The sequence below is a fragment of the Oncorhynchus clarkii genome, chromosome 12, assembly GCF_045791955.1.
Source record: "Oncorhynchus clarkii lewisi isolate Uvic-CL-2024 chromosome 12, UVic_Ocla_1.0, whole genome shotgun sequence".
Lineage (NCBI taxonomy): Eukaryota > Metazoa > Chordata > Actinopteri > Salmoniformes > Salmonidae > Oncorhynchus > Oncorhynchus clarkii.
The window spans coordinates 61,494,001-61,516,069 of NC_092158.1; the positions used below are offsets into that span (position 1 = coordinate 61,494,001).

The following is a 22,069-nucleotide window of genomic DNA, read 5'->3' on the forward strand; positions in this document are numbered from 1 at the left end:
CGGATTTGGATACAAAAATATTTCCCAAGCTTTAAACATCCCAAGGAGCACTGTGCAAGCGATAATATTGAAATGGAAGGAGTATCAGACCACTGCAAATCTACCAAGACCTGGCCATCCCTCTAAACTTTCAGCTCATACAAGGAGAAGACTGATCAGAGATGCAGCCAAGAGGCCCATGATCACTCTGGATGAACTGCAGAGATCTACAGCTGAGGTGGGAGACTCTGTCCATAGGACAACAATCAGTCAGTCGTATATTGCACAAATCTGGCCTTTATGGAAGAGTGGCAAGAAGAAAGCCATTTCTTAAAGATATCCATAAAAAGTGTCGTTTAAAGTTTGCCACAAGCCACATGGGAGACACACCAAACATGTGGAAGAAGGTGCTCTGGTCAGATGAAACCAAAATTGAACTTTTTGGCAACAATGCAAAACGTTATGTTTGGCGTAAAAGCAACACAGTTGAACACACCATCCCCACTGTCAAACATGGTGGTGGTGGCAGCATCATGGTTTGGGCCTGCTTTTCTTCAGCAGGGACAGGGAAGATGGTTAAAATTGATGGGAAGATGGATGGAGCCAAATACAGGACCATTCTGGAAGAAAACCTGATGGAGTCTGCAAAAGACCTGAGACTGGGACGGAGATTTGTCTTCCAACAAGACAATGATCCAAAACATAAAGCAAAATCTACAATGGAATGGTTCAAAAATAAACATATCCAGGTGTTAGAATGGCCAAGTCAAAGTCCAGACCTGAATCCAATCGAGAATCTGTGGAAAGAACTGAAAACTGCTGTTCACAAATGCTCTCCATCCAACCTCACTGAGCTCGAGCTGTTTTGCAAGAAGGAATGGGAAAAAATTTCAGTCTCTCGATGTGCAAAACTGATAGAGACATACCCCAAGCGACTTACAGCTGTAATCGCAGCAAAAGGTGGCGCTACAAAGTATTAACTTAAGGGGGCTGAATAATTTTGCACGCCCAATTTTTCAGTTTTTGATTTGTTAAAAAAGTTTGAAATATCCAATAAATGTCGTTCCACTTCATGATTGTGTCCCACTTGTTGTTGATTCTTCACAAAAAAATACAGTTTTATATCTTTATGTTTGAAGCCTGAAATGTGGCAAAAGGTCGCAAAGTTCAAGGGGGCCGAATACTTTCGCAAGGCACTGTATGTGGTGTTGGGGTCCACTGGACCCGAGGGTAATAAAAGTGTAGGTGTGTAGGTGAAAACAAGTAATACTTAAACAAGAAGGTTGTCTTCCTCCTCCTTGGGCCTGCTGTTTCAACATAGCACCAAGAACCTGTCTGTCTCCCGCTTTTCTCGCACTCTGTACCCTTTGTTGTGTGAAAATACACAACGATATTACATTATTTCAATACATTGTAAAAAAATTCTGTATTTTCCCACACTCCATCCCAGCCAGGTGCAAATTAGGGGAGGGACACAACAAATAAATAGCTTTGCATGTGTGGCTCCTTACCACAATCAATCAGCATGGCAAAAATCATCTCTGTTCAGAGGGCCTTAGAAATATTTTTTGCAGAGAGAGAGGCTAGTGTGGAAAGAGCGTCTTCTACTTGAAGATGAAGAATTTTCAGAAATTTGAGGATCTTGTCTCTGTCAATTTGGAGTCTGACAGTGAGTTGGAAGGAGAGGATGAGAATGACCCTCAGCCAGCCCTTCAGCAGCCAGCCCTTCAGCAGCCAGCCCCAGGACCAGCCCTTCAGCAGCCAGCCCCAGGACCAACCCTTCAGAAGCCAGGACCAGCCCTTCAGCAGCCAGCCCTTCAGCAGCCAGCCCCAGGACCAGCCCTTCAGCAGCCAGGACCAGCCCATCAGCAGCCTGCAGGGGGAGAAATATGGATGCCAAAAAATGGTGAAATTGAATGGTCTTCTTGCACAAAGGAATGACCCACCCGCATGGCTGCCAATGTGATAAGGATGCAACCTGGGCCGACGCGGATGGCGGTTACTCGTGTGCAGGACAAAAAGTATTCTTTTGAACTGTTCATCTCAGACACCATCCAGAAAATCATTCTGGACTACACTAATTTGGAGGGAAGGCATGTTTTTGGAGAGAGATGGAAGGATATGGACCATTTACATGCATACTTTGGGGTTCTTATCCTTGCTGGTGTTTTCAGATCCAGTGGGGAATCCACAGAAACCCTGTGGGATGCAGAAACTGGCAGAGAACTTTTCTGTGCAACAATGTCTCTGGAAAACTTCCCCATTCTTTCCAGGATCATCCGCTTTGATAATCGAGACACCAGACCAGCTCTGCAGCAAAGAGACAAGCTTGCTGCAATCAGGTCAGTGGGGGACAAGGGGGTTGACCACCTTCCCTGTTTTATAACGCCGGGCCCAACATTACTGTTGATGAGCAGCTTATGCCATTTAGGGGCTGCTTTTATTGATAAATGTAATCAAGCCGAGGTAAATGTCAAATATTAACCATGTATGCTGTATATTGCTTGTAATTTATATAAGTCAACATCTAAGTATTAAGTATACAATACCAAAGTCCACTGCCCCAAGGGTTATCTCTTTTACCATCATACCCATGAATGGATGATAAGGCTCCTGTTTCAATGACAGGGCCCAGGTGTCATACATTCCTCACCTTAGCCCCCTGCCTGTGGCTATAGCATAGTATTGAATGTCGTTACAATAGTAAACATAACAAATCTGTAACGTTTTAATTTACAGAAAATTATAGTTTTATCATAGGCTAAGGTGACATGATGGCAACTGTTTGCATGTGGGATATGTGTACCCAAGATCCTGGTTGATCTCTCTTCCTCTCTTTCACACACTGACGCGCACACAATTTCAGGAAACTCCCCCTTTCTGCCCTCACACCCCCATGAGCATAAGGCATGTTGTAAAACAGGTATGTCATGTCGTGTGACGTTTTGGCAGGGTGTTTGCCTGATAGGTACATTTGGGTAGATGTTTTACCTGTCGTAAATTAGCACAAAAAAAACTTTATAATAAACAATTTAATTAGCATATAATAGCTCATAGTAATTGTTTAAGTCAAGGAAAGCCTGGGTGAGCGAGTTGTAAATAGAGGATTAAATATTCAGTTTTTCACAAGTTTCGAGGCGGAAACACCAAAGACACAAGGTAAGGATAATATTTTCTTGTTTTAACGAATTAGGCTAAACGATCAATTATTTTCGACCAAAATTATTGGGCTGGCATCACTGGCCATTTGTTTATTATCGATATGACTACAGCTATGCTAGTTAATTATTGGTAATTGTACTTTCTCTTTTCCCAATGCAGCCGAACAAATATTTTGTTAAAATAGAAAAATAAAATGTGATTTCTTTATATTTCTTATTATTAAGTAGGCCTACCTACTTACTATAAGTAGGGCTACGATACGCTACAGTGTAGGTTTTTGTTCCTATGTGATTACATTTTGTTACATAGAAACGTTCTAAAAGTAGCTCTTGTTTCGTTTTAAACTGCGCCTCTAGAGGGCGACATAGTCAAACAAAATGGCTGATTTTCCGTATCACCTTTTTCTGGTGTGTGTGTGCGCCCTTTTTACATAAAAAAAATCACTGAATAATGTGTTGAGTATTGGATATTAATTTAGAGCAATAATTAATAAATACGTTTTGTTTCAGTTGTCGCTCCTGCTTGAGAAATGCCAGGCTTGGCAGAGATATGTATTGGCATGCTGTCGCTGCTCCCCCTGGCTTGGGCCAGAGTAGTCTACAGCCACAATGAAGGTAAACACACATCTGTTCAGTAGAAGTGTGTGGGTAAAATCACTGGGGAAGCCAAGCCAGAAAAAAAAAATCCATATTACAACCTATGTGTTGTGATAATTGTGTTGTTTGCTGTATAACCTGTTAGTTCATATGCCTTGCCACCGTGATACATAGGCTTAGGGCTGAGACAATAAGGAGACAGTGACAGAATAAATTCGACCACACCTTTTGTTTCATCACAAACCCGGAGAGTAACCTCTGTCTGATGAAGTCCACAAAGCATATTGCATGTAACAAACAGTTACATGACCTACAGCATCGTCAAGCAAGTTAATGTTTCCGACATTTTCTGACTACTAAACAACTATTGATTTAGAACCACGAACAGTTACCGCAAGTTGCAAAGAAACAGGAGCTGCCCATTTCAGCTTCAATATCATCAAATCACCTATGCTTAGTCTAATACAGTGACAACTAAAATTTACAATAAACAACTTTGTTCAATCAACGTAAGCTAAATATGATGTGGCTGTCCATGGTTCTGATTTGTGTGTGTGTGTGTGTGTGTGTGTGTGTGTGTGTGTGTGTGTGAGTGTGGTGTAAGTAGAAAAAACATGTTGACTCACCCTACTTGTAGAAAAATGCCATCCTCCTCTCTTTGATGTTGATGATATTGTCTATGACTTTGTCATACACTACACATTTTTAGTTTTTGTTCTAGGCTACCTGGCTAAAATGCTTGCTCGCTAACTTCATGGGCAACAATGAGCCAGCTAGTTAACATTAGCCTACTACATCTAGCTACATATTAAACTTTCATCCTCTCGGACCAGGGGCACAATGAATGAATTTATAGTTGGATCAGAATCTCTGTTATAATCATTGGCCAGTACGGAGAATGAAGTAAAACCACAAGTCCAAATCCCTTTCTCCATCAATAGGTAAGTTAGGAAAGGGCCAATTTTAGCTAGCTAGCCACTGGAGGACAACGACAACAATTCACATTTTTCTGTCAGTGATTGGTGTGAAGCCAAATCCAAACTGGCTTCCCTTGACACTTTTTTTGTGTGCCAGGACCATTCACAATTGATCTCACTCAGTTTAGCTTAGCACTGATTTGCTATTGTTTTATACATCATTTTTTTTCAAGGGAGGACAAATGTTTGCTGGCTTCCCTTGCGTTCAATGCTACGGGCGGCAACAATGTCATACACTTTTTGACCAGACAGCATCAAATAGATGGGCATCACATACAGAGACAAAGGGGCACTGTTTCTGATGCTTTCTCCGATGATGTACATTCAGCCTCTTCTTGCAAAATTGAAAGAATTATGAAACACAGAGAGACTAAAGGTGAATTATTTAATGTTTATTTATTTTTTTGTCAATTTTTTGGGGGGGATTGCCTGGTTTCCCTTGGCATCCATGAATACATGCCACTGAGTCTGTTTGTCCTTAACACTCTCAAGTGTGCACACTAGCACTGAGAGGGAGAGAATGTGTCTGTCCAAATGTGCATTCAGTTCAAACTATTTTGGAGGCAAGTTTACCCCCTTTCACCTTATTTTCATGTAGGGTCATATTAGGCTAGTGGTTCCCAAGCTGTGAGGCATTAAGGAACTATGTTGGGCTTTCAACTTACTCTTGAAAGTTGTCATGGTAGAATGCAAAATGTGCAATTTTGTGATTGGATAGTGAATCAGCAATTTTCCTATTGTCATGTCAGTCATGCAAACCTTTAGAAAGCTATTTATAAATTGTCAGAAACAGGGTTTCTTTGCCCATTGATTTTGTTATAATGTTTGTCACTCAGTTATCACATGAACACATACAAGACATGGCAAAATGTGTAGAATTGCAGGAAACTTGCTTTAAAACTCATAAATGTTTTCTCCACCACATGGCAAAATGTGTAGAATTGCAAGAATGTGCTTTAAAATGTCCAAAAAGTCACCACCCCATGGAATAATGTATAGAATTACAGGAAATAAGTTTGAAATGTGCAAAATTCTCTCAAACAAGAGGGGTGTGACCAGTTTGTGTCATGGACAGTGTAGGGGAGGAGGTGTTCCCCAATGATAGAAGAGTGAAAAAGTTTGGGAACCACTGTGTTAGGCAATTGTTATTTTGCTTCACTCTTTCTATTTCCATCTGATTGTGAGGTTATCCATTCAATACTGACTTTTCTTTTGTCTGTCGAAGTCAGACTTGTGATAAATGATTGCTAGTGTGTGTGTGAGAAAGAGGCTCTGTCTCTATCTCTGACACCATTGCGATTATATCAACCTCAATCTCATTCTCATGAATATCCTCTCTCTCGGTCTGTCTTATTCCCTCTCTGTCTCTCACACAATGTCTCTCTCTCTTTTTCTCTCTCTTTCTGGGTCCAGTGTTCCTGGGACAACAGTCTGCGTCCTCGTACCTGTCTCGCTCGCTGCTCTGGAACAAATGGGACCTGGAGCTGGTGACGCCAGACAGCCTTGAGAGGGAGTGCATAGAGGAGGTGTGCACCTACGAGGAGGCCAGGGAGGTGTTTGAGGACACACCCCAAACGGTGAGGGAAGGGGCCAGTGAATGTGTTGGTACCTTTCATGAAAGTCTGTTGGAAATTGTTTTATTTACACACATTAAGAATACTGTAAGCTTGTTCAATGAATTGACTCATTGAATTTTCTATTTTCCCCAGAATGTATTTTGGAGCACATATTCCAGCAGTCACAGTAAGATATTTTGTGGGGGGATCCTTTATAAACCTATACGAAGTCAATGTTGACATTTACATTCTCACTACTGTCCTGATGTTTTTCTATGGATGATGCTAGCATTGATGATTTATCATCGCACAGGCTATAATATTAATATAATGTACATTGCAAATGTATTTATTGTGTTGGTTCTTTAGATACAGCTCCCAGAGTGGATGTGTCTGGTCTAGTGGCAGGAATCTTGGCTGTTCTAGTGTCTGCTGTCATAGCCACGGTGCTGGGCTGCTACTGTTACAAGAACAAAGCTGGTAGGACAGCAGGCAGGTAAGATTGAGTGTGTGTGTTGTGTCTATGTATGTTATTGTGTCGATCTTAGAGTGTAAGTCTGTATAGTATAGCCTACCTAACCTAAGGCATCTATTGCCTGGTTGCCCTACCTGTCAGCAAATTTCATATGATAAAGTAGGCCTATGTAATCCCTGGTAGCACTACATTGTAGCAACATATATGATAAAGTACATTGTATTTTATTATTTTTTAATTACAGTAGCCAATATAACATGATAAAATAGGCATATGTAATCCTGGATAGCCCTACATAGCAGAAACAATATTTCAGAAATGAACAATGGACCCTGAGTCTTCCCATTATTTGGTGTGTGTGTGGGCAAAATTACTTGTGCGTAGCCTAACCTAGTATGACTTTTCTGTAATGTTTCAGTGCTCCAGTGAGGATAGTTGTGGATGGCCAGCCTGGCCAAGAGACAGTGCCTCTGGCAGGAATCATCGCTCCAGGACTGCCCTCCTACGGCGAAGCCCTGACACGCAGTGGGCAGCATGACGCGCCCCCGCCACCTTACTCTGGGTAGGTCTGTGTGTGTGTGTATCACAGGAGGTTGGTGGCACCATAATTAGGGAGGCCGGGCTCATGGTAATGGCTGGAGCAGAATGAGTTGAATGGTATCAAACACATGGTTTCTATGTGTTTGATGCCATTCCATTTACTCCGTTCCAGCTATTATTGAGCCATCCTCCCCTCAGCAGCCTCCACTGGTGTGTATGTACAGTGGGGCAAAAAAGTATCAGGTCAGCCACCAATTGTGCAAGTTCTCCCACTTAAAAAGATGAGAGAGGCCTGTAAATTTTAATCTTAGGTACACTTCAACTATGACAGACAAAATGAGAAAAAAAATCCAGAAAATCACATTGTAGGATTTTTTATGAATTTATTTGTAAATTATGGTGGAAAATAAGCATTTGGTCACCTACAAACAAGCAAGATTTCTGGCTCTCACAGACCTGTAACTTCTTCTTTAAGAGGCTCCTCTGTCCTCCACTCGTTACCTGTATTAATGGCACCTGTTTGAACTTGTTATCAGTATGAAAGACACCTGTCCACAACCTCAAACAGTCACACTCCAAACTCCACTATGGCCAAGACCAAAGAGCTGTCAAAGGACACCAGAAACTAAATTGTAGACCTGCACCAGGCTGGGAAGACTGAATCTGCAATAGGTAAGCAGCTTGGTTTGAAGAAATCAACTGTGGGAGCAATTATTAGGAAATGGAAGACATACAAAACCACTGATAATCTCCCTCAATCTAGGGCTCCACGCAAGATCTCACCCTGTGGGGTCAAAATGATCACAAGAACGGTGAGCAAAAATCCCAGAACAACACAGGGGGACCTAGTGAATGACCTGCAGAGAGCTGGGACCGAAGTAACAAAGCCTACCATCAGTAACACACTACGCCGCCAGGGACTCAAATCCTGCAGTGCCAGACGTGTCCCCCTGCTTAAGCCAGTACATGTCCAGGCCCGTCTGAAGTTTGGTAGAGAGCATTTGGATGATCCAGAAGAAGATTGGGAATGTCATATGGTCAGATGAAACCAAAACATAACTTTTTGGTAAAAACTCAACTCGCTGTGTTTGGAGGACAAAGAATGCTGAGTTGCATCCAAAGATCACCATACCTACTGTGAAGCATGGGGGTGGAAACATCATGCTTTGGGGCTGTTTTTCTGCAAAGGGACCTGGACGACTGATCCGTGTAAAGGAAAGAATGAATGGGGCCATGTATCGTGAGATTTTTAGTGAAAACCTCCTTCCATCAGCAAGGGCATTGAAGATGAAACGTGGCTGGGTCTTTCAGCATGACAATGATCCCAAACACACCGCCCGGGCAATGAAGGAGTGGCTTCGTAAGACGCATTTCAAGGTCCTGGAGTGGCCTAGCCAGCCTCCAGATCTCAACCCCATAGAAAATCTTTGAAGGGAGTTGAAAGTCCGTGTTGCCCAGCAACAGCCCCAAAAACATCACTGCTCTAGAGGAGATCTGCATGGAGGAATGAGCCAAAATACCAGCAACAGTGTGTTAAAACCTTGTGAAGACTTACAGAAAATGTTTGAACTCTGTCATTGCCAACAAAGGGTATATAACAAAGTATTGAGATAAACTTTTGTTATTGACCATAATTTTTATTTTCCACCATAATTTGCAAATAAATTCATAAAAAATCCTACAATGTGATTTTCTGGATTTTTTTTCTAATTTTGTCTGTCATAGTTGAAGTGTACCTATGATGAACATTACAAGCCTCTCTCGTCTTTTTAAGTGGGAGAACTTGCACAATTGGTGGCTGACTAAATACTTTTTTGCCCCACTGTATGTGCCACCACAGTTTAAGAATGTGTACTGTGCGTGAATGTATTCCAGCTTTGTGTACTATGTGTAATATGCATGTCTGTCAACTGTGTGTCTGTCTCAGTGGTGGAAAAAGTATCCAATTGACATACTTGAGTAAAAGTAAAGATACCTTAATAGAAAATGACTCAAGTAAAAGTCACCCAGTAAAATACTAATTGAGTCTGAAAGTATTTAGTTTTAAATATACTTAAGTATCAAAAGTAAATGGAATTGCTCAAATTTACTTAAATATCAAAAGTAAAAATAATTTCAAATTCCTTATATTAAGCAAACTGACTGACTGCACAATTTAAAAAATGTTTATTGATGTATAGCCAGGGGCACACTATCAAATCAAAATCAAATCAAATTGATTTATATAGCCCTTCGTACATCAGCTGATATCTCAAAGTGCTGTACAGAAACCCAGCCTAAAACCCCAAACAGCAAGCAATGCAGGTGTAGAAGCACGGTGGCTAGGAAAAACTCCCTAGAAAGGCCAAAACCTAGGAAGAAACCTAGAGAGGAACCAGGCTATGTGGGGTGGCCAGTCCTCTTCTGGCTGTGCCGGGTGGAGATTATAACAGAACATGGCCAAGATGTTCAAATGTTCATAAATGACCAGCATGGTCGAATAATAATAAGGCAGAACAGTTGAAACTACAACACTCAGACATAATTTACAAACAAAGCAGTTGTGTTTAGTGAGTCTGCCAGGTCAGAGGCAGTAGGGATGACCAGGGCTGTTCACTCGTGTGAATTAGACGATTTTCCTATCAAAATGTAACAAGTACTTTTGGGTGTCAGGGAAAATGTATGGAGTAAAAAGTACATTTATTTTCTTTAGGAATGTAGTGAAGTAAAAGTTGCCAAAAATATTAATAGTAAAGTACAGATACCCTCCCAAAAACGAATTAAGGGTTACTTTAGATCACTGGTCTGTCTGCATCTTTCATTCATGTCACAACCTATTTCTCGTTTTTTTTCTCTATCTCTTTTTTCCACAGGGGGGTGCCATCAGTACCTCCTGACCCAGCTGACAATACTGAGATTACTGCAAATACTGTGGACACTGAGTGAAAAGGAGGAAAGGACATTTTAAAAAGGGCCATTCATGAAGAGTGGGTGTGTGTGTGTGTGTTACAAGCATCAATTGGAGTTCTGGACAGTTATAAGTGAGCACAGCTGTGAACATTTCAACTCCTGTGAGTTGTTGAAATAGATACGGGAAATGTCCATATAATAGGAGAGCATTTCTTTTTTTTTTTATTCGGGGGAAGAGGGGAGTTCATAGGGGGGCAAGGCTGAAGGATGTTATAGATAGAGAAATTAAGGGAATGGGATGAAGACTTGTTAAGAGGTTACCTGTGAGAAAGAGAAGCAATCCATTGATTGCAAAATGCATCATATGGGGATGATTCCTCTATTTTGAAAGTTACATATCTTGACAACTTGATTGATGACAAGCAAAACATTTTGGGACTATTTCAACAATGGGCTAATGGAATTTCCTTTAATATGTATAAACTAGCAGATGGTATAGAATTTAGGTCAACATGTTGTCTAATGTTTGTTTTATCTCGGTTGTTTTTATCTGTATTGGTACATGACAGACCGCTCTGAAATTAAGTCTATATTTATACACATTTCTTATTCAAAACATTTGAATAAAACGTTTTGCACCTATCCCACTGGTCAATCAGACAGTCATCTAGATTCCATAGAGTTGCACGTTTCTTTTTTACCCCTCTGCTCAGGGTCTGTTTATTTCTCCCGATTCAGAAATGAGTAATCCAAAATGTTACGGTACTGATTACTTTATTTTTTGCAGCATTGAGTAACGGTAACGGTTACATTTTTCAAGTAATCCGCCCAACCCTGCATATATCTGCACTCTTTAATCGAAATGTATCTTGCATTGCTCCCAAATGTACCCTTTTGGCCTGTGCTACACTGTATTCTGTCTGAGAATGTTCTCTGTGTATATGACTAAAGGCTGGTCAGTCTGCATCTGAGGTGGCCGTATAGCATTTACTACGATGCTGCCTCCGCAGACATCAGGGCCTTCATACTTCTTGTGCTTAACTGAGCCGAGCTATTGTGAAGGAATTTGTCAAGGAAGTGAGTTAGTGTTTATACTGGACTTCCCGCTCCCACCTACCCTCAGCCAATCTTGTCAATGCGGAGCTATACAGAGCCCTTCGCTTTGTTACAAAATTTGAGAGGCGCACGGCGATGCGGTACAGCGCATGATTTGGCCTCTGCATTCCTCTGGTGGCTCCGCAATTGCGTCACACCCGTCATACGAAGTCTCTGACCACATTTCGGATCAAACATAAATTGGCTTTTAGAAAGAGTTGGATTAGCAGACACTGCGTATGTGTGTGTGTGCGCACTGGAGAGGGAGAGAAAGCGAGGAAGTGGGGAGAGGGAGAGAGTGTGCTAACATGCGATCCAACCAGCCGCTCTAAAAAAATGGCGTCTTAAGAAGAAAATGACGTGTAACCCTCACATCAAGATTATAGTATGGCCGCGAAACCTCTCTTCAATTCTCTCAGGTCTATTTATAATTGGTTTTTACAAAAGAACGCGAGGAACAATATGTTGCGCGGTACGAATATTGTAGTCGTTGCCAAAGTCAGAAGGCCCGCCTACTTGACCAATTAGATGAGGCAGTGGATCACGCGTATGCTGACCAGTTTGCAGGGGCAGACGAGAGACATGCATTTATGCTGCGTTCAAATGGTAGTCGGATCTAGGATACTGACATTTCTGGCTTGCTAAATGGTTGTAGTTCTGCACGTGCCGCGTTCAACGAATCATCAAGTCGGAAATTCTAGTTCCGACTAGTAAGTGAACGCGGCACCATTTTTATCACAATGATTTCTTTATTTATTAGCTATAATAAAACCAACCGTTCTAAATGTAAAGTGGTAATCGGATGTCTTTTTCAAACTCAGCATGAAAGCTTATCATTATGTTTTCCCTTACTCAGTTACTTGTTTTAACCCAAAATAGGTTTACTCCAATATCAGCATTGTTTTTAAAATGGCATGTAAAGACAGACAAATTGACACACCTTGAAAACGTACACAGTTTCACATAAATGTTGTTGTTTCCATGCAACTTATTATGTGACTTGTTAGGCACATTTTTACTACTGAGCTTATTTAGGCTTGCCATAATCAAGGGGTTGTATACTTATTGACTCGACATTTTAGCTTTTCATTTTTTATTAAATTGTTAAAAAAAAAAAAATATGATAATTCCACTTTTGACATTATGAGGTATTGTGTGTAGGCCAGTGACACAGTCTACATTTAAACCATTTTAAATTCAGTCTGTAGCACAACAAAATGTGGAAAAAGTCAAGGGGTGTGAATATTGTCTAAAGGCCCTGTACATACTCTTTATTTGTATTTATTTTATTGGCCCATCCACTCCCCTCTTTGGATGACAAAGGTAACCTTGTTTTTCTTTTTAATTGTACTTTAATTGTACAGATATTCTTTCATATACTGTACATTATTCATAAACTTTATATACATGGTCATTTTATACACAGTATAACATGATAGGAATACAGTTTTATATACACATTACACATAAAATGGTACTCATCATTACATAAAGCCCCATCTTACATTTTATTGCGGTACACTCCATTGTTGGTTGGTTGGTACTTTAACATTATTAAAATTAAATTAATGTAAAAGTGTATGGTATAAATGACAGTGATCGGTCTTTGAACTTACTGCCTTCATGTTCATTTCAGCAGCATATTTATATTTGGCTTTTGTTTGACTGTCTTTTCCATGGTGGCATTCATATGTCTTTGTGCTCACAACTTCAAGTTGGGAGACTTTTACTCTCCCAACTGAGTTTTTTTCCCCTGCCAAAGGCTGTGCATCTGTTGAAGCTCAAGAATATTAGAATGAAAGGCTTGTAGGGAAACTAGCAATGTTACTCCATCAAATAGAATAACTTCTATGTGCTTGGAATGGAATTCCATATGCTTGCTAGCTAGCTCATTTTACATGAGCGTAATAAAAGTTAGCTACTAGTTATCTAAAAAAGAAAAGCCAATTTACCCTTTTGCCCAAAACTTTTGTCCTTTCTCAATGTTATGCATTTGAGTGACGTTGTGTATTTGGTTATCACCCTCCTTCATCTGATTGGTCGTGTAGGCGGGCTTTCTGAGCCGGTTAGAGATGATCCAATCGCTGATTACTTTTTGTCCATCACGCCTGGCAGTCTCCGACTGAAGTATGCTGCGAACAGAGACCAGTCAAATAATTCCATTTGATTCGTCAGGCACGCACGGTGTATACGAGTGCATTACGGTCTGGGAACATAAATTCTACACAATAGTGCAGATCTAGCGCCCACTATCGGCTGCCTATGCTACCAATATTAGGGAGGGGGTGTGTGTAAATGTATTTTGGAGAGGGAACTGGCATGCCAAAATATAAACAATAGACACTGTCGCTATAATAGAATCGCCACATTTTATATATATATATATATATATATATATATATATATATATATATATATATATTATTTCCAAATAAATTTAGAAATACAATACTTCAACAACGTAGGGGACAGGGGATTGTAAGAGAGCGTACATCATTCTAGAGTGAAACATGGGCACCAAATATTTAGCTTTGCACAGACTAGTTTAGGCTACGCGCTAGCATCAGTTGAATCGCTGGTGGTGCCGAGAAGGACAATAGACATTGAAATATATAGCGAGTTGAAGAGGGGAGGGAAGGAAGAAACCGGATTTTTGTGGTGGTGGTTGGTGTGACCCCCCCACCCACCCCCTCCTTCCCTCTGTATCCTCCATATCCCCCTCCTCCTTCTCCTCCCCTCCATTCCTCTCCCCCTCCGTGCTGGTCTCAGTCTTGAGGACTTGCTAGTGAATCGGGAGAAATAAACAGACACTGAGCAGAGGGGGAAAAAAGGACACAGGGAGTGATAGCGTGCGAGAATTTAAGACATCTCCTCCCTCCCCTACCCCCTCACTATCTCTCCATCTTCATCTCTCGTCTTTTCTTTAATGGAAAGAAATTATCCTGGTACAGGGTTCGGTGATTTGGGCGCTGGTACGGGATGGAGTTACGAGAGATCGGCCAAGGCAAGGTAAGCATTTGTACCCGTACATGTGCGCCCTCATACATTGGATGCATAAATATGCTTAGCTTGCTGTAACAATGCCCATGCCGATAGAGGCAATGCAATCTGTGCTCCCTCTATCGCTCCGATTATATATATAGATTACATTGTTTGCAAGCGCCAGATAGGCTATAGCAAGGCTATCAGTATTGTCATTAGCAAGATTGGTGGGGGGGGGTCTTGAGGATGCAAGGAACGCGATTGAGAGTTAATACGCGATACGGAAGGTAGACCGAGACAGAAAAAAAGAGGGGGGAGAGGGGCGAAAAGAGGGGGGATGGGTTGTACTTGGGAGGATACAGCTAGCTTTAGCTGGCTAGTGAATAATCAGAAATGAAGAAAAATAATCATGTAATGATATTGGCAAAGAACTTTTGCATTTTTCACAATATTCCATAATTATATGAATGCATACGGGGTTGTCTTTACTAATGCATTAATTGCGTAATACGTTTACAAAGCAATGGTTGGTGCTAATTAGCTATACAAACCAAATGCATTTGACGATGCAAAATGCAATGTTTGTAGCTAGGCTCCTGTCGGCAGATTACTGTAGCTAGCACACTGTCTACAAATAAAATTGCCTTTATGCTAGAAATGGTGGTGCTGCAGGGTTGCTTTTTCATCGTCTCGCATTCTCGCAAATACACTGTAGGATGAGTGTAGGCTAAATCAAATCAAGATATGCAGCTATCATCAAACAATTAAGAGTAAACACTTTTCATAACTTAAGCTAATAACAGTGACAATTTAGTGACAGCTAGCTAGTGAATTGTAAGGTATTTTAATTAACTCACTCTGCAAGCACGAGTACATTAAATCCAATTATTAAAGCAGCAGCAGTTGCAGCATGGATGTTAGTGCAAATGTTTTTCTATATAGGGGTAATAACTCCCAAGATAGCTTTAAGCCTAGAAATTGTATTGATGGAAACTTGAATAAATTGGTAACGGTACACCGTGTGTAATACAGTAACTGTCTAACGTCACTCTCAAGTTTAGGTGATAGGCGTATTATTAACAGGTGCAATGATAGGTGTATTACTTTTTTGTGTGCACCAACTGCATTTTCATTCATGCGAGAAAAACCTCTACTAGCTATAGCCATTTTGGGGTAAAGTTAGCTAGCTTAAAGGTTACAGGTAACTGTTGTCCTTGCTAGCTAACGTTAGTTGTTCTGTTCAAGTTAAATTATTCTGCATTGACTCAATGCTGCAGGTCTTTGGCTACAAAGTAAAATGTATAAGAATCGATCATAAACACCAACGAATGTCATTAGCTAAAATTATGGCTTGTGTGATGTTTGCCAGAACTCACTACCCAGCTAGCTAACTCATGTTATGCGGTATTGAGAGACAGTTGCTTAACCGAACGTTAGCCAGCTAACATTAACGCGTTAGCTACTGGTAAAATATCTCAAATCATCTCTAATTTCCGTTAACGCATGAATTTAAACGGGAATGATATATCATGTAAGAACGTTATTAATGTAACGAAATGTTACCATGTTTGACATTGTGTGTCTTAAAATGCCCCGTCTCCTGTGTTTTTAATGAATTGGGGCCTACTTACATTTCAAAGGCTACGCACATTACCAGTCGTCGCCGGGACAACCAAATCAATCTTGCTACTGAGTACGTTTACATGTATCAACAGTGTAGCTCGCAGTAAACACCAGTTTATTTGGATAATTTGTTTTTAAAACGCAGATACTGTGAAATTCCCGATTGGCGATAAGATTTAATATGAGCAAAATACCATTGCATAATGGTTGTAAGGGACATAACTCTCAAGTATTAGTCCCACAGGCAAATAAATGTTGCATTCTGACTGAGCTTGTACATGGAGCAATTGCATAAAGCCCTAACCGTGCCCTCTATTACAGTGTCATTCACTGGTAGTGCCACTTATTATATTGTTCTTATAAAGTGTTACCATATTTTCTATTTTGGGCCTGAATACTCATTGGTTCCACAAAGATGCAAATGATCAAATCACTGCAAAAACTATTTCAAAGCTATAGTAATTGCTTATGCAGAATAGACTATTGTACCAAGACCTGTAACCTTGGTAACTGACAGTTTTGAGATACATACAATGTTTTATGTAGTCTACTACTGTATTTTATCTTTAAACCAAGGAGTATTTAGGCCCCAAAATAATATATATATATATATATATATATATATATACACACACACACACACACACACACACACACACATATGTTCTTTTGCGGGTCAGCTGATCTAGCCTAGCCAGCAGTTTTTTTTTTTTTTGATGGCTGAATCCCAGAGTCAAGGGCATCTCCAAGCCCACAGGCAGATTGATGTAGTCCTGGTGTTCTTATGATGACCTCATGCTCCTTAATGTGGGATTGTCTGGCTGCCTTTATTGAAAAAGATAAATTAACAGAAACTACTACTACTTTACTGTTCTACTACTGTTCTAGGGTAATGAACCGAAACCAACATTGGATGACAGTTACAAAATATTTTATCTTCAGCCATATTAATTGAAGTGAATACGTTTATAGAAACCTTTTATTTTAATGTGCAATTAATGAACATATTCCAATATGTATGAGTCATTTAATCAGTTGTATGATTATATGAGACTGTATAGTGGTTACATCTATTTTGGTATCATACCTGTACATGCTTGCAGGTAGCCTTGACACATTTTGATAGTCTTGCCCATTTATAGTCTGAATCATATTGTATTGTAAATACAGCGGAGTTCCAAAAAATGCCCTCAGCTGCACTCAACTAACCATAGAAATAATACCAGTAGAATACATTTGTTTAGCTCAGAATCTCCATACCAAGCTCTTACCAGCTCTTACTAGTACCAGGCATGTCTGTAGAAGACAAATGTCTAGTGTATTAAACTACTGAGCCTATTATCATCATACACCTGCCTGGACGGAAAGGCAGGGTGAAATGAACAGTGGTTGATTGCGAAAGCACTTAATGAAGGATTAATAGCTCCCCCTCCTTTATTCATCCCCTCTTTCACAATCTTGAGGACTGCAGCTCACTCCATCATGGTTATATGGCCCGACAGAGAGTTGGAGAGGAGGGGAGGGGGTGGGAGAAGAGATGTAGAGGAGAGAAGAAAAGGAGGAAGGAATGGTTGAATTTGGAGGAGAGGAGATGTGGAGAGGAGAGAAGATGACAGGTTGAAGGAGGAGAGGAGGTGATGGAGAGAGAACAGGATGGGAAGAGATGGAGAGGTGGTGCGCTCATTTGAAAATTGCATCTGAGCAGTACAAGAGATTAGCACTCAACTAAATACATACTATTGACTCATTTGCTTAGCCCATTGAATTCTCAATGTACATATATTCTGGGAAAGTGGAAGTACTGAACCTGACTGCGTCTGGTTCTAGAATATAGTGTCTAGTTCCAGAACCATTCTTTTCAATGGAACCAATTTCTTAAACATAGAAATCGACATTTAGGGATTATGGTTTAGTTTGATATTTTAGCACTTAGCCATAAATATTTCAATTGTTAACATATTATAAAGATTTCAGTAGAATATATGGATGTGTCAAACTCAAGAATGCTGAACACGCTGACGCGTCATATTCAGAGAAAATTACCTCTGATTCCTGAGTCAGATAGAGGCGTATGCTAACCGAGCCGTGGCTAAACTTAGCACGGCTGCAGAGGAGGAGGAGGAGTCAGCGACCGATACACTCAGACAGTCACCCCGCTTTTATCAATGAAACCACTATGGGTCTCGCCTCATCTCGCCTTTGTTGTCCAGTCATAACCGCTCGCCTCTGCTGCTAGCTTTCTATGCATGACTGGGGAACAGCAATTCCAATCAGCTAAGGTGGCTAGTCACAGTCACATGATTGGTTGAATGGTGACAGAGTGGTGGCCAATCAACATCACATTACACTGAAGATAACCAAAGGGTGATATGCCGGTTTTCTCGTTGGAGCAAAAAAGACTGTCCTCTCTCCTCCGTCCTCTCTCCTCCGTGACCCGGAAACCGATGAGTGGTCGAAGAGTGTGTAAATTTGTTAGCAAGCAAACAGAATACAGTCCTCCCCTCCTTGATGTCCTCCTTTTGGCAAGGAAGCACAAGTGTATCCTACCTGAGTCCTTCATGGAAATGTTTTGAAATCTGCCAAACCCCCTTTAAGAAAAAGCATGCAAACATTTAAAAATAATATGATACTTATCCTTTTATTGATAAAAGGTTGTGCACTAGCTTAATCGTTTTGGTCAGTTTATACATTTGATTTGGGATTCCGGATTCCAACCTGTAAACTTGATTTGCCTGATGACGTGCGATTGGAGAAGGAGAGTCTCATTTCATTACAAGCCATTTTCATCGACTCTCCATCTCCTTGCCGCCTCTCCTCAATTACCTTTGGCGAGAGAGGACAGAGGAGAGAGGACGCAGGAGGCGAGCACATCTAATTGATAAAAGACCATGGTTATCGGGCAGTTCAACAATAGAATCACAGGACTTCATAAGTAAACAGTTAATAATAACTGTCTTTATGCATAATAGTTTTGAGTGTATTCCACATGAATGAATGAAGGAAATAATATCATTTAAATGTAGAGACTACACTGCACTGTAGTGTGGTGACTTCATGAAAATGCCCAACCTTTGATTTCTTGACTCTATGGAGATTTTCTGTTCTCCGAGACTGACTGCATCCTAAAAGGTACCCTACTGCATCCCAAATGGCACCCTATTCCTACATAGTGCCCTACTTTTGACCAGGCCATTTGGGACACGGTCTCTGTTTGGGTGTTGTTTTTCCCCTCTGTGCGAGTAAGTGATTAGAAGTGGGAGTGATTGTTGAAAATCTTTCTTTTCATTCAGACTTTCATGTGAATGTTGCTCCCAGTTCTATTTAGCAGCTGATATTGATGAGCAATATCTTATTTTGAGTGTTAGGTTGCCCTGTGTAAAGTGCAAGACTGGCTCATATTTTATGGTGTGGGCTGGAAAGGGCGATTTTGACCTTATACAGTATGGAGTATACCTAAGTAAACAACTCTACAAGAGAGTATAGGTAGATTAGAAAGGTAATCCATCACCAAAGCCTGGGAGACACTGTCAACCGGACTAGAATGCATTGTTGTTGTTTAGGCTTTGTGGTTAGAACAGGATTTTATCGATGCAGAAAGCCTTGCATTTGCTGATTCCCTCACACTACTACCATTTTGTTGGATGTTGACAGTTGTTTTCTTTGGGAAATTAACTATTTCTTTGTTATTTGATAACAGGATGTGCTATGTAAAATTCTGTAGGCTTTCAAGAAAATAGCCTTATCTAGGCCTAATTGACGATGATGGGTTATCAGTAATATCCTGTATGCACAATGCTTCTCTTGCCTCACTATTCGTATACAACCCGCAAATTCAAATCTTGACCTCAGTCAGTTTTACTGCTTTTTTGTTGTTCTTCTCCTAGTAATCAGGGACTGATTTAGACCTGGGACATCAGGTCGGCGCAATCAGGTAGACAATAAAACCAGCAGTACTCTTGACTTCGTAGAGTAAGATTTGAATACCCCTGGTATACAACATGAGCATCCCAATTTGGATGTATCAAGTCTGCAGCACTTCTGGTTTTCATAATTGATTGATTGAATGACTATTTGACGATTGAAAATAAATATAAAGTCAATGCTGCCTGAGACAAAATGACATACATTCACCCTATAATCAGAGACTGATTCCGACCTAAGTGAGTGGACTCTCTGGCCAATCAATTAGGCTACATTAATCAATCAATTATCTACCAAAGAGAAAAGAAAAACAGCTGTACTGCAGATCTCGATTTAGATATCCCTGATATAGAAGAATAATCCAACTTTTCATTAATTAATGATTTCTCACCCCTTCCTCCCTTTTTCCTCAGCCTGGTGTATGGGAGTTCTAGGTCCTCCCATCCGGACTCAGAGCTGCTCCATCGCCAGGCTTATGGCACCCCCCACCCTCTGCAGGGCTACGCAACCAATCACCACCCTGGCAGCTCTGGACAGGGCGGGGCATGGGGGGCTGGGCGGAGTCTAGGTAAGGGGCCGGGCTAATATGAACCTTGATTCAAATGTGAAATTGAGGTCTCTGCATGATGCCAAAAGGTTGTCATATAGAATGTTAGAATACCTATTATTACAGTACAATATTGTCTTAACCTATACACACACTCGGGGATAGAGGTCGACCGATTATGATGTTTCAACGCAGATACCGATTATTGGAGGACCAAAAAATCCGATACAGATTAATCGGCCGATTTAAAAAAAAAAAAAAAAAGAGAAAAAATTAAAAATAAAACATTTATTTGTAATAATGACAATTACAACAATACTGAATGAATACTTATTTTAAATGCAAAAACAAAGTGTTGGAGAAGAAAGTAAAAGTGCAATATGTGCTAATGTTTCAGTTCCTTGCTCAGAACATGAGAACATATGAAAGCTGGTGCTTCCTTTTAACATGGGTCTTCAATATTCCCAGGTAAGAAGTTTTAGGTTGTAGTTATTACATGAATTATAGGACTATTTCCCTCTATACCATTTGTATTTCATTAACGTTTGACTATTGGATGTTCTTATAGGCACTTTAGTATTGCCAAGTGTAACAGTATAGCTTCCGTCCCTCTCCTCACTCCTCCCTGGGCTCGAAACAGCCATCATCAAAGCAGCGTTACCCATGCAGAGCAAGGGGAACAACTACTAGAAGGAGTGACGTTTGAAACACTATTAGCGCGTGCTAACTAGCTAGCCATTTCACTTCGTTACACCAGCCTCATCTCGGGAGTTGATAGGCTTGAAGTCATAAACAGCGCAATGCTTGACGCACAACGAAGAGCTGCTGGCAAAACGCATGAAAGTGCTGTTTGAATGAATGTTTACGCGCCTGCTTCTGCCTACCACCGCTCAGTCAGATACTTAGATACTTGTATGCTTTTATGCTCAGTCAGATTATATGCAACGCAGGACACGCTAGATAATATCTAGTAATATCATCAACCATGTGTAGTTAACTAGTGATTATGATTGATTGTTTTTTATAAGATAAGTTTAATGCTAGCTAGCAACTTACCTTGGCTTACTGCATTCGCGTAACATGCAAGTCTCCTTGTGGAGTGCAACGAGAGAAAGGCAGGTCGTTATTGCATTGGACTAGTTAACTGTAAGGTTGCAAGATTGGATCCCCTGAGCTGACAAGGTGAAAATCTGTCGTTCTGCCCCTGAACAAGGCAGTTAACCCACCGTTCCTAGGCCGTCATTGAAAATAAGAATGTGTTCTTAACTGACTTGCCTAGTTAAATAAAGGTATACAATTTTTTTTTTAAATCGGCAAATCGGCACCCAAAAATTACAATTTCCGATTGTTATGAAAACTTGAAATCGGCCCTAATTAATCGGCCATTCCGATTAATCGGTCGACCTCTAGTCAGGGAGCATGTACATTTTTATCTCTATCAAAGTGTTTTTGTTTAGACTAGACTGTTGTTTAGATGAGTCACTATAAACAGAAAAATGTGTGTGGTTGAGTAAATGCTTTTGTGTCTATGTCCTCTAGGCTTATCTGGGCTGTTTGATACTGGGCTACACCATGCCAGTCCCTCTGGTCCAGACCCATCTGTCATGAACCTGATTTCAGCACTGGAGTCCCAGGGTCGGCAGCCACCCCCCTCAGCCTCCTCCCTCCTCTCCCAGTTCCGAACACCCTCCTGGCAGACTGGTGAGTGCAGGAGCCAGTCTTGAGTC

The 22,069-nt window shown here is 40.7% G+C and overlaps 3 protein-coding genes across 4 annotated transcripts in view; 2 read left to right on the forward strand and 1 right to left on the reverse strand.

Moving 5' to 3' along the window:
- Positions 1 to 22,069, reverse strand: part of LOC139420919 (uncharacterized) — a 439,502-nt gene that overhangs the window by 360,161 nt on the left and 57,272 nt on the right. The window lies entirely within an intron of this gene.
- Positions 2,933 to 12,060, forward strand: LOC139422110 (proline rich Gla (G-carboxyglutamic acid) 2). The gene is made up of 7 exons (XM_071173258.1): positions 2,933 to 3,138; positions 3,651 to 3,755; positions 6,128 to 6,291; positions 6,424 to 6,457; positions 6,640 to 6,766; positions 7,164 to 7,307; positions 10,138 to 12,060. Exons 2-7 carry the CDS (start codon positions 3,671 to 3,673, stop codon positions 10,208 to 10,210), a joined length of 627 nt encoding a protein of 208 aa, XP_071029359.1. The 5' UTR covers positions 2,933 to 3,138; positions 3,651 to 3,670; the 3' UTR covers positions 10,211 to 12,060.
- LOC139420905 (proline rich 12b) overlaps positions 14,080 to 22,069 on the forward strand; it is a 37,006-nt gene continuing 29,016 nt past the window's right edge. Inside the window, exons 1-3 of the mRNA XM_071171319.1 lie at positions 14,080 to 14,278; positions 20,209 to 20,363; positions 21,882 to 22,043. Of these exons, the coding sequence (XP_071027420.1) occupies positions 14,196 to 14,278; positions 20,209 to 20,363; positions 21,882 to 22,043 (400 nt within the window). The 5' untranslated portion in view covers positions 14,080 to 14,195. The remainder of the gene's footprint in view (positions 14,279 to 20,208; positions 20,364 to 21,881; positions 22,044 to 22,069) is intronic.

What these genes read in the sequence shown, in the direction of transcription:
- LOC139422110 (XM_071173258.1), top strand. Translation starts at nt 3,671, where the DNA reads ATGCCAGGCTTGGCAGAGATATGTATTGGCATGCTGTCGCTGCTCCCC. An exon ending in AGTCTACAGCCACAATGAAG is followed by an intron (nt 3,756 to 6,127) that starts GTAAACACACAT and finishes TTCTGGGTCCAG; the next exon opens with TGTTCCTGGGACAACAGTCT. An exon ending in GCTGGTAGGACAGCAGGCAG is followed by an intron (nt 6,767 to 7,163) that starts GTAAGATTGAGT and finishes GTAATGTTTCAG; the next exon opens with TGCTCCAGTGAGGATAGTTG.